The sequence below is a fragment of the Mesoplodon mirus genome (assembly GCF_964341445.2).
Source record: "Mesoplodon mirus genome assembly, chromosome: 18".
Taxonomy (NCBI): Eukaryota; Metazoa; Chordata; class Mammalia; order Artiodactyla; family Ziphiidae; genus Mesoplodon; species Mesoplodon mirus.
Genome location: NC_138994.1, coordinates 45,125,044 through 45,142,284, shown reverse-complemented (window position 1 = coordinate 45,142,284; position 17,241 = coordinate 45,125,044). Strand labels below are relative to the sequence as shown.

Below are 17,241 nucleotides of genomic sequence, written 5' to 3'. Positions count from 1 at the left end.
TGTTAGATATGAGCTGTGATACCTGGCCTGATGCAGCATAGCACAGTGGTTAGGACCACTGGCTCTGGGGCCAGACTGCCTAGGTTCAAGTCCCAGTTCTGCTAATTAGTTGTATGTATTAGATAATTACTGCAGTATAGAGAAGGGGAAACAGGAGCTGGAGGGGTGAGCCCTGGTGTGCTGCTGGGGGTAGTAGGAAGTAGAACCAGAGAGAGAGTCCAGAGAGGTTGGGGGGCAGAAGGGCTGTATCCCATCACCAAGGGAGAACTTCAGGAGGAAAGGAGAGCCTCATCAGCAGTGGTGAGTGGTCCTGGAAGAAGCTTGACTGCTCTACTTCTCAGACTTCGAGTTTCTTTTTGCTTAAGATTATCTATTTAACAAACAGAACCTTGAGACTGTATAGATCTGTACAGATGGCCCCTGACTTACGATGGTTTGGTATACAATATTTTGACTTTACAGTGGTACGAAAGTGATGTGCATTCAGTAGAAACGGTGCTTCACATTTTGAATTTTGATCTTTTCCCAGATGAGCAGTATGAGGTATGGTCCTCTCTTGTGAGGCTGGGCAGGGGAGCACCACAGCTCCCAGTCCAGCCTGGTGATCACGAGGGTAAACAACCGATACACTGAAAATCACTGTGTTTCACTTTCCATATAGTATTCAATATATTACATGAGCGATTCAACGCTTTATTAGCACGGAAGCTTTGTGTTAGATGATTTGGCCCAACTGTAAGCTAATGTAAGTGTTCTGAGCACGTTCAAGGTAGGCGGGGCTAAGCTGTGATGTTCGGTAGTTTAGTTTTATGAAATGTATTTTCGATTTAAGATGTTTTCAATTTACAATGAATGGGTTTATCGGGATGTAATCCCATCATAAGTTGAGGAAGGTCTGTATTGTGATTCTTAATCAAATATCTTTTATTTTTAACTTGCTGGAAAAGTACACTCAGCTGAGACCCTTGGCGATTTGGCTCTCCACTGCCACCTGTTGACAGCATACCTAAAGGGCAATGACCCGACCAGGAAGCAGAGATTTGCCTAAGTGCTGAGCTTGACCCGTTATCAGTGATGGTGGCAACAATCCATGGCAGTCCTTTAAGGATGTGGCCTCCTTCCTATTTTCCAGATTCTTGAGCATCACCTTGGTCTTCCCCTCTAAGAGCCAGCGGTTCCTGCGGGTTGGCCTGGCCGTGCCAATCCTCAGCACGGTGGCAGCCCTGAGGAAGATGGTTGCAGAGGAAGGTGGCGTCCCTGTGGATGAGGTGTGATGGGGCCTGGTGATGGGATGATGGATGCTAACTGGGCCGGCTGTCTAGGGTGTTTAGGTTAATTTCTGGCTCCCGGTGACTCCTGAGTGGCTCCTGAGTTTCCGTTTGATTAATAGTCCCTGGTGTCTGTGCTGACGGGGCCTTGACCTCTCCCTGCATTTTCACAGAGTAACCAGAAAAGGATACCACCTTTGTCTTTCAGCTGAGTACCATTCTATGAACTTTATAGCTAATTTACTCCTCACCACCATCCTGTGAGGTAGATATTACAATTATCCTCATTTTAGCAGCAAGCACTGAGAAGTTGAGTGACTTGCCCAAGGTCACACAGCTGGTAAGTGGCTGGGCCAGGATTTGAAATCAAATGCAGATGGTTTGATTTCACAACCACTATTCTATACTTTCACTCCTGAGAATATAAGCCAGGAGACTGAAGGGACAATAAATGAAATATAAGGAACTACTGAAGTAACTTGTGGTGTGTATATGAGAGAGGCAATTTGGAAGAGAGTGGGATGGACGTGCTCCAATTTTTTTTTTTTAGTGTCTTGGTAAAGAGTTTGGATTCACTTGACTTTGGAGGGCAGACTCCTAACAGGGACCCCCATGAAAGGACAGGGTAGAAGTGATGGTGGTGAAAAGCAATGCAGTATGATGAGAAGGGCTCGCAGTGGGGTTCTAACTGTGATTCAGTCCCTTCTAGTTTTCTGACCTTGGACAAAGTAATTAGTCCTCTGTTTGTTTAACTGTAAAATGGAAATTTTACACTTCCCTGGTGACCTCGTGGGATTGTTTTCTAATTAAAGAGTATTATTAACCTTTTTGTTAAGGAATAACATAGGTACAAGAAAGTGTCCATGTCTTAGGGTTATAACTTGAATTTTTGCATGCGTGTACATACGTGTAACCACCATGATTCTTGAGGCTTTCCCTCACCCCAGTGGTCTCCTTCCTGCCCCCACCCAGTCAATCCCTCTGACCTCTCTCCCCATTTTAATGAGGATCTCAACTGGGGAAAAAAATGTGTGTATCTTGCTTTGTAAACCCAAAGTGCTATATGGGAATCTATAGTGAGGGAGAGAGTAGGAGAGTGGGTGAGAGACAGTCTTGGGGGAAAAAATAGCAGTAATAAAAGATCAAAAGGGGAGAAGTGTAAGAGAGGTAGAGTTTGAAACTTTAAGAGAGTAAAAGGACTGTCAGGAATTTAAAAGGCGTGATGGGGACTTCCCTAGTGGTGCAGTGGTTAAGAATCCACCTGCCAATGCAGGGGACATGGGTTTGAGCCCTGGTCCAGGAAGATCCCACATGCCACGGAGCAGCTAAGCCCGGGTGCCACAACTACTGAGCCTGGGCTTCAAAACCCCCGAGCCACAACTGCTGAGCCTGCGTGCCACAACTACTGAAGCCCATGTGCCTAGAGCCCATGCTCTGCAATAAGAAGATCCACCGCAATGAGAAGCCCGTGCACCACAACAAAGAGTAGACCCCACTCACCGCAACTAGAGAAAGCCTGCGCGTAGCAACGAAGACCCAACACAGCCAAAAATAAATTTAAAAAAAAAAGACTTATAGGGGACTTCCCTGGTGGCACAGTGGTTAAGAATCTGCCTGCCAATGCAGGGGACACGGGTTCGATCCCTGGTCCGGGAAGATCCCACATGCCGCAGAGCAACTAAGCCTGTGCGCCACAACTACTGAGCGTGCGCTCTAGAGCCCGCAAGCCACAACTACTGAAGCCCGCACCCTAGAGCCCGTGCTCCGCAATAAGAGAAGCCACAGCAATGAGAAGCCCGCGCACTGCAACAAAAAGTAGCCCCCACTCACCGCAACCAGAGAAAGCCCGTGCACAGCAACGAAGACTCAATGCAGCCAAAAATAAATAAATAAATATTTTTTTAAAAAAAGACATAAATAAATAAATAAAAGGCATGATGTGTTTGTTAAGTTCCCTTTGAGAAACTAGAGGAAAAGTGATCCTCCTCATTCCAGGTGATCTTGGTTGAACTTCATCCCAGTGGACTCCAGCGGTCTTTCTTTGATGAAGAGGACTTGAATACTATTGCAGAGGGAGATAATGTGTATGCCTTCCAAGCCCCTCCATCACCTGGCCAGGAGATGCTCTCAGGTACAAGAGTGCTTTGCATAATTTTATTTGGATATTATGAGTTATAGGTTGGAGAGGATACTCATTGGGTGCTAAGGCAAAAGACACTTAATTTTAGTACTTGGAAATATCAGGCTTATTTTCTCTGATATTTGTTGTACAGATGGTTGATTATAAAAGTTAATGAACTAAGACAGGGGTTCTTGAAGCCTTAGTATCAGAGCCACCTGGAGATCTTGTTTAAACAGATGTCTGAGCCCTACCCACAGTGTTTTTGACTCCGTAGGCCAGGGGTGGGGCCGGAGAAATTACATGTCTAGAAAGTTCCCAGGTGATGCTGATGCTGCGGGTCCTGGGACCACATTTTGAGAACCACTATTCAGAATAGGTGCTGGGGTAATCCTTGTCTTCAGGACTCTTATGGTTCAAGGTCAGTGCCTGAAGTAAAACTGTTACAAACTGGAGCATAGATGGCCAAAGAGGTTATTAAATGACTTTTTGTTAACAGTCCCACTTCCCTATGTTAACTTTTCCTAAACTTTGGATAGGCAGAGATGGTCAGTTTCTGACAGCCTTTCATTGTAGGTCAGTATCCATTTTAGTCCAATTAGCCAGTCAGTAAGGCTCATATTTAGAGGACCTTGTGCCAGTGTTACACACATACCCCAGATGAATCCTATGCCCTGGACCATATCCTTGGCCAGCCTAGGTGGCAGGCAGGCTGTGGGAACCAAGTGTCTGCAGTTGCTGTGAGTCAACAGAGAGACTCTGGGCCTGGAACAGGACATTGACAGGCCCTGATTATGTGATAACTTAGTGAAATAGCCCTCTTTTCAAATTCAATCACAGGACACATCTGTGCCTTAAAAGTAAAATTTCAGAGCTGACTGGAAATTGAGGATGGTCCAATTCCTCTACTTCCTCAACAATAAAGATTCTTACCTTCTCTCTGTACCCCTTACATTGGCGTTCTAAGACAGCGGATACTCTACAGCTCTCTGATCAAAGCATACAAGCAACCAAAATCATTTTGGTGTATTTTTCAGATTGGCTTTGAAAAGTATTAATTAAAATCCCTGCCTATACTTTAAAATTGGCTGACCACAACAGCAAATTCACTACCATGTATATCATCTTATGCCAGGTGCCTGATGGAACAAGTGCCATGAACCTTAATATCACTTCCCCTGAAGCCTTCCAGTGTCTCCCAAGGGTGGTTAATGGATGATCAAAGAGAAGAGGGGCTAGAAGCCAGGGTTCTGACCCAGCGCAGCAGCTCCTTTAAGAACACAAATGTAATTCTCGCCCTTCAGCTCGTCCATCTGGTCTACCCATCTCCCCACGCTTGGCAGTCCGCGAGGGTCAGCGATTACCCCCGCCCGTCCACAGTGAGACCACGGTGCTAATCCTCTTCTGTAATTTGGTGGGCTCAGGGCAGCAGGCCAGCAGGTATGCTTAACTTCATCCTTCTTTTACATGATGTCTGGGTTGTGTCAACATGTACTTGGAATTTGCACTAGAATAATTCTAATTTGAAAAAAATTAAATATCCATTCTCAAAGTTGATCAACAAGGAGTAGGGAGTAAGGTACTTCCTGATCAAGAGGACCAGAAAGGGCTTCCCTGGTGGCGCAGTGGTTGAGAGCCCGCCTGCCGATGCAGGGGACACGGGTTCATGCCCCGGTCTGGGAGGATCCCACATGCCGCGGAGCGGCTGGGCCCGTGAGCCATGGCCGCTGAGCCTGCGTGTCCGGAGCCTGTGCTCCGCAACGGGAGGGGCCACAACAGTGAGAGGCCCGCGTACCGCAAAAAAAAAAATAAAAAAAGAGGATCAGAAATAACTGCCTTAAGCTCATGGCTAACATTGTCCTTAACAGTTGAGCATCAGAGGTTTCCCTATTGGTTTTAGGAACGATGATTTTTGCTCTCACCATTATTTTATTTGATTTTTTTTTTGTGGTATGCGGGCCTCTCACTGTTGTGGCCTCTCCCGCTGCGGAGCACAGGCTCCGGACGTGCAGGCTCAGCGGCCATAGCCCACGGGCCCAGCCGCTCCGCGGCATGTGGGATCCTCCCGGACCGGGGCACGAACCCGTGTCCCCTGCATCGGCAGGCGGACTCTCAACCACTGTGCCACCAGGGAAGCCCACCATTATTTTATACTGTGTTGTAAGGCCTAGGCAGTGCAGTAAGACAAAGGAAAAAGAAACTGGCTTTTGGAAAGAGGAGGTAAAATGACCACTCTTTGCAAATTATATTATTTTCTATCCAGAAAACCAAGAACTTGAAAGTAATTAGAACTAATGAAAGAGTTCAGGAAAGTGACTGGTTGCCTAGCAAATATACAAAACCAGATAGTTTTCTTATAGAATGCAAATAAAATGTTTAAAAGATATTACTCCAATGAAAAAATTTTAGATGGATAAAATGTTTGTAAAATTTATCTGGAAGAACAAACTCGTAAGAGTAGCCAGAAAATATTGGGGGCAGGAGAAAGAAGGAAGAGGGATTGTTCTAGTAAAACAGAATAAAGTTTTAATTATTAAAATATTGTGATATAGGCGGAAGAGTATGTACTTCAGTATTTGTTATATGATAAAAGTGGTGTATTTCATAATAGTAAGCAGTGAATGAATTATTTAATACTAAGCATGGGCTAACTGATATTTTGCTTTCTTTTTATTTTAAATAATCAATTTTTTTACTCCCACCATAAATTCTCATGTATAAATTGATTGGAGAGGTAATTACAGAAAAGGAAACCATAAAATTACTTGAAGGTAATATAGGGGAATATTTATATCTTTGAGTTGGGGGCTATTTTAACACCTAAGGCAGGAGGCTATCAAGGAAAAGTCTAATGTTTTAAATACATTTAAAATGCTAAGCTAAAAGCAAATTTGAAAGGCAAAGCACAAACGAAGAAAAATATTTACATCATGTGACAGCTGAAGGATGCATATCTGTCATATAAAACCTAGCTCTCAGATTAGGCAGAGACATAGTATTCTTTTAGTAAAATGAGCCACAGAGATGAACATTAATTCACAGAAGAAATACAGGCATAGGTTAAAATATTCAGCTTCATTAGTAGTAGAAGAAATTCTGATGGCAATAGCGAGATGCTATACTTAACCTTTCAGACTATTAAAAAACTTTAAAAAATTGATAATACTCATTCTGGGCAAGTGTCAAGAGAATGGGGCACATGCTTCATGGGTAAATTGGTGTGGCTTTTCTAGAGGGCAGGTTGGAAATAAATAGCTTTGGTCTTATTTCCACTTCTGGAACTTTATCCCAAAGAAACAATTAGTCATGTGCACCCAAAGGCGTAGGCAAAAGAACGTGTATAGTTCCTGCCATGAGCAAGCATTGCTTAAATAAAAAATTGGAAACAACCCAAATGCCTAGTAATAGAGGATAAGGTAAGTAAACCCATCTGTCTATTCAACAATTGACGCCCAGTGCCCTTGCCCATCCAATGCACCAGCTCGTGTTTGTGCTGTACTTTCGCAAAGTTAATTCAACAGTAGCACATTCTTACCCCATTGGATCTTCACACAGCCTTGCAGGTGGGGCCAGAGAGCAGTCAAAGGTCAGTGATTTGTCCAGAGGCACCCAGGGCAGAGCTGGAATTGACAGCAGGCAGTCTGGGCACCAGAAGCTCACTGCTGCGTGCTCATCGGATCAGGATATGGAAAACATTCCCAGCTGCGAGAATATTCCTGATACACAAAGCCATCGATGTGTCCACTGGGCTTACCTCTGCCTGGCTTTCCTCTGGGTCCTGTGTTCTCTTAGTCTGCTCTTTCTCTGGGGAAGAGGGTTTCCCAGCCACCTCTTTACACTGTCATGTCTCCATTCATAACGAGGGTCTCAGGTGGGCAGTTTTGTATTGTGTTTTGTGCTCAACTCTTATCCAGTTGAGAGAAGCCAATGAGTAGAGCCAATGCTCTTGACTGTTGGGTATTGTTGGTTTTTCTTTTGCCGAAATAACCTCATTTCCTTGGATTTCCAGGTTTGGGCCACCTTTCCTGATTAGGGAAGACAGAGCCATCTCATGGGTCCAGCTCCATCAGTGCATTCTCAGCAGGGTCCGCTACCTCATGAAGAGCGAGGCTCCCCTACAGGTCAGAGAGAGAGAGAGAGAGAGAGAGAGAGAGAGAGAGAGAGTGTGTGTGTGTGTGTGTGTGTGTGTGTTGTCGGGGGTGTGGGGTGTGGAGAGAGGGGTGTAGGAATCTAGTGGTAGCTCAGGAGAGACAAGCATTTTCTGTCAATGACAGTGTTCCCACTGTCGTATCAAACAACTTTGATTTATATGCAAGAAAATAACTGTTTTATGGTCCGTGCTGTTCCTCTCTTTGTGGCATTACAAAATACGTTTCATGGACGGAGCTTTTGCTCGTTAAATCTTTCAAAACATCATTGGAAGAAAGAGTGGGATTTACATCATTCATCTCAGTTTTGTATATTTATGGCTTCCCATAGCTCTTCTTGGAGGGGAGCTTATTGTAATAAACTGTAACTTATACATTTGGATCAAAAATTTCAAGGGACTTGAGGTATAACTTCTGTGGAAAATTAAAATCAATGTTTATGTCCAAATATGAAAACCTAGGTATTACCACAATTTTGTCCAGTTTTCAAAAAACAGGTTGAAAACTCAAGGGGAAGCACCTTTTTGCCTTGCTCACTTATTTATTCTCAGACTGGTAGTTTCCAAATAAAAACAACAAATTCTAAAACCATTCCTTTCAACCCCGATAGTATCAGAAACTGTTCTGATGGCTGCTTGGCATAGAAGACTTTAACGTGTTTAGGGACATGTCAGTAGTCTCAGAATTTTGTTTTCCCCCAACTACACTCTAAGTAAGAACTTTTCATTTGGGGGATGTACCAAACATTTCAGAGGGATTTCTGCAGAGTTCTTCATAATTCATGTGCCTTCCTACTTAGGGAAAACCATACATCTGACTCGGGATTTACACGAGATACCAGTTTGTTTAAGACCTTTTCTACATTTGCACCAAATCTTTATCTCCAAAGGATTTTTGCTTCATGAACTGCCCAGCAGATGTGCCGTGGTGCCCAAATTAGAAACTCGAACTTCTCCCCAAGTAGGTCAGAATATCTAGTAATAGCTTTAGCTTTCCCCAAACCCCGTGCTCCTGGCTGTCGAGAGTGGATGAAATGGCTTTCATGCAAACGTTGAACTCAGCTGTTCTTATTCTCCCCCTGGTCTCCCATGTGCTTTTGCCTCTGCATCTCTCCAGTCATTTCAATTTTAGAGACCGATGAAGCAGTCAGTGGGGCCTGCAAAATTCTAATACAGGCAACCTCCAACTCAGCTACGGCCGCTTGTCCATAGATACATTGACAAATGTGTGGATGCCCATGGTTTTATGTAAGAATAATGTGTTCTCAGTGGTTGTGAGGCTCCCAGGTTAGCTCACCCATCTAACCCATAGGCTTTTACATTTTGGTTTTTTTTGTTGTTGTTGTTTTGGCCACTCTGCGTGGCTTGCGGCATCTTAGTTCCCCGACCAGGGATCGAACCTTGGCCCCAGCAGTGAAAGCGCCGAAGCCTAACCACCTGACCGCCAGGGAATTCCCAAGGCTTTTATATTTTGAAGAGTTTGAAAAGAATTTGAAAGGAATTGGTAATAATTTGGAAAGAATCCTGTCAGCCTTCTCAGCATTGAACCAAAGAGATTAAAAGCAGTGAACATATATTGAAGGTTCCAAAGTGAATTTCCCTAGCCAAGAATGAAGGACAGGAAAATGTCTCTTACAAAAATGACCAATTTGCTGCATGGGATTAATTTGCATGAATTATGAAGAAAAGAGATTGATCATTGCCTAGGAATTTTTCTGGTTCCTTTGTAAATTTTCTTTGTGGGCAGGCAGGGTGAGCTGCTTCTATGCAGTGTAGGTGCCTTATTGTGTTGCCATCCAAACAGCAAGGCTCCATTAGGGGTGCCAGGAAAAAGAGCTTTCCCCCCCAGATTTAACTAACTTCTTGGGAAGTACACCCTCGCGTGGCCAGCCCTGAATCCAAGCCCCTGAAGTCAGCTTGCTTCCAGCCATCAGTTTTGTGTTTGTTGAAGCGGCAGGTCAGCTAAAGTGTAGGTATAGTCCAGTGAGGCGTCCACACTCCCCAAATGTCACACTTATTGCCCCTCCCCCCATCAGCTGCCACAGCCCAGGAGTCGGCTCACAGCTCCCTGACTGAGTATGTTTTGGGTCACACGGTCTTTGCCCTGTTCCTGTTTCTTTGAATTATAATGTTTTCCCTCTCTTCTCCTGCCTGAATTCAACCTACATTTCATTAGTGTTTTTTAAGTAGAGATTTCTGCCACTTATCTTTGCCAGAGTTTGTAAGAACATTTCATTTTTTTCTAGTTGTGACCAAGGTCATCAGTGACAATTTTAAGAACTGTATTTCCATTGCTTGAAGAGACCATTGATTTTTTTTTTTTAGACATTGTGGTAAAATGTATGTAATGTGTATTGTAAACGTTCACAAATGTACATTAATTATATTCACCATGCTGCATAACCATCACCACTATACTCCCCAGATTTTTCACCATACCCACAAAAATTATACCCATTAAATAACAACTCCCTGTTGCCCCAACCCCTAGCCCGTGAGAACCTCCATTCTACTTTCTGTCTCTATGAATTTGGCTACTCTAGGGACCTCATATAAATAGAATCATACAATATTTTCCCTCCTCTGTCTGGCTTATTTCACTAAGCAAAATATTTTCAAGGTCCATCCATGTTGTATCATGCATCTGAATTTTCTTCCTTTTGAAGGTTGAGTAATATTCCATTGTGCATATAAACCACATTTTGTTTATCCACCCATCTGTTGATGGATACTTGGGTTGCTTCTACCTGTTGACTATTGTGAATAAGGCTGTTTAAGGCTCACTTCAATTTCAGAAAAGTTAAAATATGAAAAAAATGTCCATCTTAGAATAACAACATAGGTGGTGTTTCTTTTATGCAGCTTATTTTGACATGTATAAATACTTATTTAGCATTTGAGACGTAAAATGTACACTAACTTGCTTTTAGATAATTGCCTCATTTTGGTAATCTGGTGACGATAATAATCATCTTAATAAAGTAAATTAGCGTTAATAATTAATGAACAAAATTGGTTTAATTCCCCATTAACTGTGCCAACATTTGCTCCAATTAAACCTGTGTTATTTTAAATCACTGTGTTCATTGTTTTGGAGAATTTAACGTGTTACACGGTATTAGATCACTATGTTAAAAGGTATAGGGTGTATCTTCTAAAAAAACTGAAGCCTTTATATCTCTGGATTTGAAATAATTATTAAGGGTGTATCCAAAATACACTATAAGCAAAAGCTTACATTTTTTGAGTAACTTCTTTGCACTTAACCATCTGATTCACACCAACATGTGGGATGACCTGCTTCCTGTTCTCGGCCTGGCAGAACCTGGGGTCACTGTTCTCCATCCGGGTTGTGGGGCTGTCCCTGGCCTGCAGCTACTTGTCCCCAAAGGACAGCCAGCCCCTCTATCACTGGGCAGTTGACAGGTAAGGGGATGTTCCAGACGTGGTAAGAGAATGCATACGTTCCTACCTGACTAGACTCCTTCAAGGCTGTGTATCAGTAAGACTTATGACAATCTTAGCTGCCCTTGGTCTTCAGCACCAGTGCCTGGGTTAGGTCCTTATACACATTCTGTGCTTTCAACCCTCATGTCTAGAGCGGGACTGACGGCCACTTCAGAGATGGGGAGACACTGAGGTTCCCAATGATTAGTGAATTTACACACATTCACGCGGCTGGTTAAGGACTGTGTACTTCCATGAACTCGGAACCTGTTTTTGAATCATCTTGGTGACAGTTAGGGACGCATGTGACATCTCCACTTTTTTCTTGCAGTACATTCAAAACTTTCTTTTAGGTGCAGACCCTCCTGTCTGTCACTCGTATATATGCGTCTTGGTTTGTTTTTTTTTTTTGGCTACGCCGCGCGGCTTGCAGGATCTTAATTCCCTGACCAGGGATCGAACCCATGCCCCATGCAGTGGAAGCATGGAGCCCTAACCACTGGACCGCCAGGGAAGTCCCCATATGTGTCTTGTTGATTTCACATCTTCCACTCTCTCCTTGTCCTGTCTCTTCCGCATTAAGGCCAGACAACCTCTTCTGAAATGGGCTGAGCCCAAGCAGCTGGAAACAGCGATGGGTTGATTCACACTGAGGTTTTCTGGGTGTGGGAGGGTCTGGAAGGGGAAGACCTTTTAGGTCGTGGAGGTGGACAGGAAGGTGCTCCTTTCACTGTGCAGTGGAGGAAAACCTAGCAGCTCATTTGAGGCATCATCAGAACTGGGTATTTGCTGAGGACGTTCAAGCAGAACGGCCTCCTCGACACTGAGAAGATGGCTGGGGCTGCAGTGGGAGGGCTGAGTCGTGGCCTTGCAGCCACCAAATCCTCGGAGCTCGCCAGCTCCCAGGGGAGCAAGGACAGAGTCTTCAGGGGTAGATTGAGGACCAAGTCTTCTGCAGACAGCACCTCCCCAGACCCCCGACCTCAGTTTCCATGTAGCTTTGGACATTTCTGTTGGGAACATCAGTCCTGGGGGTGGAGGAGAGAGTGGGAAGCAGCCTCCATGCCTTTGATGGGCTCCCTGTTCTCTCATCAGGGCTCTGCACCTCAGGAGGCCGGGAGGCCCCCCGCACATCAAACTGGCCGTGGAGTGGGACAGTGGCACCAAGGAACAGTGAGTCCAGCAGAGCCCAGCTCTGGCAGAGGAGAGCTGTCCGTGCAAATGGACCTTCCTGTGTCAGTTCCCCTGATGTGACAGTGGGGTGTATGATGCTCCCCCGGATGCCGTGTGGCCCATTCCTCAGAGAAGCCCCAATGGCAATTGTCTGTATATAAACAACAGCGACAGGAGTAGTAATAACGATGGCTGTGGGTGGTGTGAGTGGTGGTAACAGTCACAGTTGGAAATGGTGAGGTGACACCCACTCACCCCGTGCCAGCCACTGCTCCGAGCACTTTACATCCATGCCGTTTATTTCATGCATCAGTTCCTGTGCGGTAGGTCCGACCCGAATCCACATCATCAGATGTGGAAACTGAGGCACAGAGAGGTTAAACGGTTGCTCAGTGTCACACAGCCTGTGCCTGGCAGAGCCGGGCTTTGAACCCAGACTGTCGCCTCAAGTCCATGCGCTTAATCACTCAGCTTGGCTGCTTCTCTAACACCGAGTGCATCTGCCCGACTTCGGGAAAGGACACTGTTCAGGCCGGCGAGTGTTTATTAATCTCCTACTAGGTGCTGGGCCCTGCACCACGACATGAAACAAAAATGAGTAAGCCAAGGGCTCGGTCCCTCTCTGGGTCCGTGGGGGGTCTGAGAAGTCCAGTAAAAGCGAGTGGGTGCCCCGGGAGTCCTGGGAAGGGGGCCTTTGCCTCCCGGGCAGATGCTTTGCACCCCGTTAGCTGGGAGTAGGGCCCCCTCAGGGGTGAGACCCCACGTGGCCTCTGTCTGCTCCTGCAGCCTGTTCGGGAGCATCCAGGAGGAGCGGGTCCAGGACGCGGACAGCGTGTGCCAGCAGCAGCAAGCCCACCAGCAGCAAAGCTGCACCCTGGACGAGTGTTTCCAGTTCTACACCAAGGAGGAGCAGGTCCCGCCCTGGGGGTCCACGCCCCTTCCGGCCCGGGGAGGGTCACGACCCCGGGGCGGGGGAGTGGCTGACGGTCCCGGTGGCTTCCCTTCCAGCTGGCGCAGGACGATGCGTGGCGGTGTCCCCACTGCCAGGCCCTGCAGCAGGGCGTGGTGAAGCTGAGCCTGTGGACCCTGCCCGACATCCTCATCATCCACCTCAAACGGTTCTGCCAAGTGGGCGAGAGGAGAAACAAGCTCTCCACGCTGGTGAAGTTCCCGCTCGCCGGCCTCGACATGGCTCCCCATGTGGCCCAGAGAAGCACGGGCCCCAAGGCTTCCCCGGACCCCTGGCCTCCTTCCTGGAAGCAGCCGGCCTGCCTGCCCACCAGCTACCCACCAGACTTCCTGTACGACCTGTACGCGGTCTGCAACCACCACGGCAGTTTGCAAGGTGGGCATTACACAGGTGAGCCTGCCTCACGGCCCGTGGCTGCGGCCCGGGCCTCCAGGTGCCCGGGGAAGGGGCACCCCTGGGATGCTGAGCTCGCTCGGGCACTCGGCACCAGCTGACCCCTGACCTGGCGCACACCGGGCACCTGCCGTGGGTGGGGTGGTGGCGTCTGGTCCAAGCGTCGAGCGGAGTTCCGTGGGGGGTTGGAATAGAAAATTAGTTATAGCCCGAGTTTTTGACTGTGTCGGATACCAGAGGGTAGCTGTTGGAACCCAGAGAGTGCCATTTATCCACGTCTGTGATTCAACACAGGGACTTCTACTTATCAGATTTGGTTTTTTGTTTTTTGTTTTTGTTTTTTTCCGGTACGCGGGCCTCTCACTGCTGCGGCCTCTCCCGTTGCGGAGCACAGGCTCCGGACGCGCAGGCTCAGCGGCCATGGCTCACGGGCCCAGCCGCCCCGCGGCACGCGGGATCCTCTCAGACCGGGGCACGAACCCGTGTCCCCTGCATCGGCAGGCGGACCCTCAACCACTGCGCCACCAGGGAAGCCCCAGATTTGGTATTTTTTATTTCTACGGGGTACCTTTAATCGTTAACGCCTCGGAGGAACTTGGAGAGAATGAAGGCTGGAAGGACAGAAACAAAGAGCTTGGCAGCTCGTTCAGTTGTTCATAATCGTGTACCTTGGTCTCTTCTACAATAATATAAAGTATTTCATTTTTGAAAAAATGCTTGAAAATATTTCATTTTTTTTGAAAAGTGCTCTATTCCTAGTGTACTAATGAACCTGCAATTTGGAAAGCACCAGACTGTATAAAAATCCAGGATCATCACTCATTCATTCATTGAGCAAATATTTATGAAGTCCCATTCTATGCCAAACCCTGGGCTAGGTGCTGGACTCTCAGTGGTGAACAAGACAGATAGGAGTCCTGCCCTCATTGGACTAATCTCAGACACAGACAATAAAAAGGTGCTTGTCCCTTTAGTACTTTCCCTACTTGGTATCATGAAAAGGTGATTGGTTGATGTGTCTGAGATACAGATAAGGCCTCCCTGAGGATGTTACCTTTAGGTCAGGAGCTGAAGGCTGAGGTGGAACTAGCTGTGTGAATAACGGGAGGAAACCATGGGCAGAGCTACTAACCTGTGTGAAGGCCCTGAGGTGGCGTTTGCGTGTTTAAGAATTGATGAAAGCCTGTTGTGGCTGAAGGGGAACGTGACATAAGATGGGGCTGGGTCCGAAGGCCCTGTGGGCCACGGACAAGAGTTTGCACTTTTTTCAGAGGGTGATGGGAAGCCATTAAAAGGTTTTAGGCAAGAGGCATAAAGACATAATCTAGTTCACAAACTGAGGTCTTAGCTCGAGCAGAGAATTGGGTAGAGCAAGAGTGGAAGTGGGAATTCCAGTTAGGAGGAAGTTTCTGGGGCTCAAGTGAGAGATGGTGTTGGCTGGGACTTGGGTGATGACAGGGTATTCAAGACATATTTTGGAAAGAGGATCAGTGAGACTGGCTTTTGGACTCAGCGTGGGGTGGAAGAGGAAAGGAGGGGCAGAGACGAACTTCTCCGTGCCTGCCTTGGGCTGGTGCAGGAGCCAGCAAAGTGTGGCTTGTGGGCCACATCCAGTCTGGCACCCGTATCTGTACAGCCCATGAGTTAAAAATGGTTTTTACATTTAAAAAAGTGGTTTAAAAAAACCCAACCAAGACAACAAGAATACATGGCAGAGACCGTATGTGGCCATCAGGGACCTGCAGAGCCTAAAACATTGTCTGTTTGGCCCATTACAGAAAAAGGTTGGCTGACTTCCGAATTATGGTTATGGAATAGTTACGGAGCCATTTACTGAGGTGTGGAGGGAAAGGAGAGGACTTTTTCTCGTACTTGTTTAGAAGGTGGTGAGAATCTTATTTATGAACATTTTCTTAAATGTTTGACTGCAGTTCTTAGGTAGGAAAGAAGCGTACCATAATCCCAACTGCATATTTTTCCTTGCGTACTGAATCAGAGACATGCATTTTCAAGGTCCTCAAAAGAACGGGGGTGAACACTGGCCTTATTGCCTGGGACTCCCATAAATATTATAAATCGGGACTCCCTCTTAGTGGAGATTTTGCCTGAACAAGCTCTACAACGTAAGGATTCAGCTTGGGTGGTAACAGCTCACTTGATCAGTGAGCATCTGGGTGTGTAACTGGTGATCCTTGCTGATTCTGCCCCATTCATTTCTGGCTAAAAATGGTCCAGTGTTTCTCATTCTATTACAAACGTCCGTTTTTCAGCCATGCCAGTGGGAAATGTCTTCCTGCCTTGGGGGGCTCCAATAATGGGGACTTGGGGTTTGGACCTTCGCAGCCTACTGCCGGAACTCTCTGGATGGCCAGTGGTACAGTTATGACGACAGCACGGTGGAACCGCTTCTAGAAGATGAGGTCAATACGCGAGGGGCTTACATCCTGTTTTACCAGAAGAGAAACAGCATCCCTCCCTGGTCAGCCAGCAGCTCCATGAGAGGTAGGTTTTGCTGGTCCTTACAGGAGAGGGGAGGATTGGGAATGGGGAGGATGCTCTATCAAACATCGAGGACCGGGAGAGGTCGGCAAGGATCTGAAAGAGGAAGCTTTGCTGCTACAGAGCGTGTAGAGCCCTACAGACTAGTGTCCCATTTGCAAGGACGTGGGAGGGACATACTGAAATGCAAGAAAGGGAAAAGGAATAAGATTTTGTATCTGTGGCAGGTGGCTCTTGGGAGCATGGGATTCCATGTTTCCACTCTCACCCATATCGAGCCAGATCTTAATTAAGCTTGTGTAGTATAACCCTGCATTAGTCCCGGTAGAAAGGGAAGAGCAGTTATAAGGGATGAGGGGCCTTAATAGGAAATAGCTACTTAACCACACCCCAGAGATACGTTTATCAGACAACCTCACACTTGCTTGGCAGTCTGGAGATGGAAAAGAAGGGTCAAAACGGACCTTTCGGTATGACAGATTTCACTCTGCAAACTAGCCATCCTTACTTTGGAGCGAAAGAACATTTTTAAAAAAATGACTCAGACCTTCTGCGCCCAGATTGTTGGAAAATGGCCAAGTAAGACCAAGATGCCCCAGCAGGTCTAAACCCACCGTAATGCAAAGTCTGCCTTCTTTTCACAGAAGGTAGATGTGGCGAGAGTGAAAAACATGCCACATTTAGAAAACTGGACTTGGCGACCAGTAATTTCACGAAAAGCCTTTCAGTTCTCATCAACACTCTGTCCTTTCTGTGCCCGAGTGCCTTTCTCTAAATGTGTAGGCTTGGTCTCATGGTTCGTCAGTTATAGGTTCTCCTCCAGAGATTCAGTCTCGTTTCTGTAATTCTACCCTGGTTCTGTAGCTCCGGGGTCGGGGATGGGAATCAGGCCGTGAGAGGTGCCCGGGGGTCCCCGAAGGTTGGAGTTAGGTCCAGCCTTCCCTCTCTGTGCTCCTTCTGCAGGTTCCACCAGTTCCTCCCTGTCCGATCACTGGCTCCTCCGGCTTGGAAGCAGTGATGGTAGCAGGAGGGGCAGCCTGCTGTCCTGGAGCTCCACCCCCGGCCCTGCCCGGCCCCAGCTGCCTGGGCCCGCCTTCTGCACCAAGAGCCTCCCCAGCCAAGGAAAGGGTACGTTCGATCACGGTTAAACTTGCTGATCTTACTTTCATTTTCTGTAACGACCATCACTCCTCAACTTTAGGAAGGTGCTGGCACTTCATGGCTC

The 17,241-nt window shown here is 46.8% G+C and overlaps 1 protein-coding gene across 2 annotated transcripts in view; it reads left to right on the top strand.

Annotated features, from left to right (window-relative positions):
• The window catches only part of USP43 (ubiquitin specific peptidase 43), a 55,620-nt gene that overhangs the window by 23,775 nt on the left and 14,604 nt on the right, over nt 1-17,241 (top strand). The window contains exons 5-14 of one of the 2 annotated variants that reach the window (XM_082605533.1): nt 1,133-1,268; nt 3,264-3,399; nt 4,692-4,827; nt 7,397-7,508; nt 10,857-10,960; nt 12,077-12,154; nt 12,941-13,067; nt 13,163-13,499; nt 15,861-16,019; nt 16,980-17,144. In XM_082605533.1, coding sequence (XP_082461659.1) covers nt 1,133-1,268; nt 3,264-3,399; nt 4,692-4,827; nt 7,397-7,508; nt 10,857-10,960; nt 12,077-12,154; nt 12,941-13,067; nt 13,163-13,499; nt 15,861-16,019; nt 16,980-17,144 — 1,490 coding nt within the window. Of the gene's footprint in view, nt 1-1,132; nt 1,269-3,263; nt 3,400-4,691; nt 4,828-7,396; nt 7,509-10,856; nt 10,961-12,076; nt 12,155-12,940; nt 13,068-13,162; nt 13,515-15,860; nt 16,020-16,979; nt 17,145-17,241 lie in introns of both variants that reach the window. The other variant, XM_082605532.1, reaches the window with a different exon arrangement.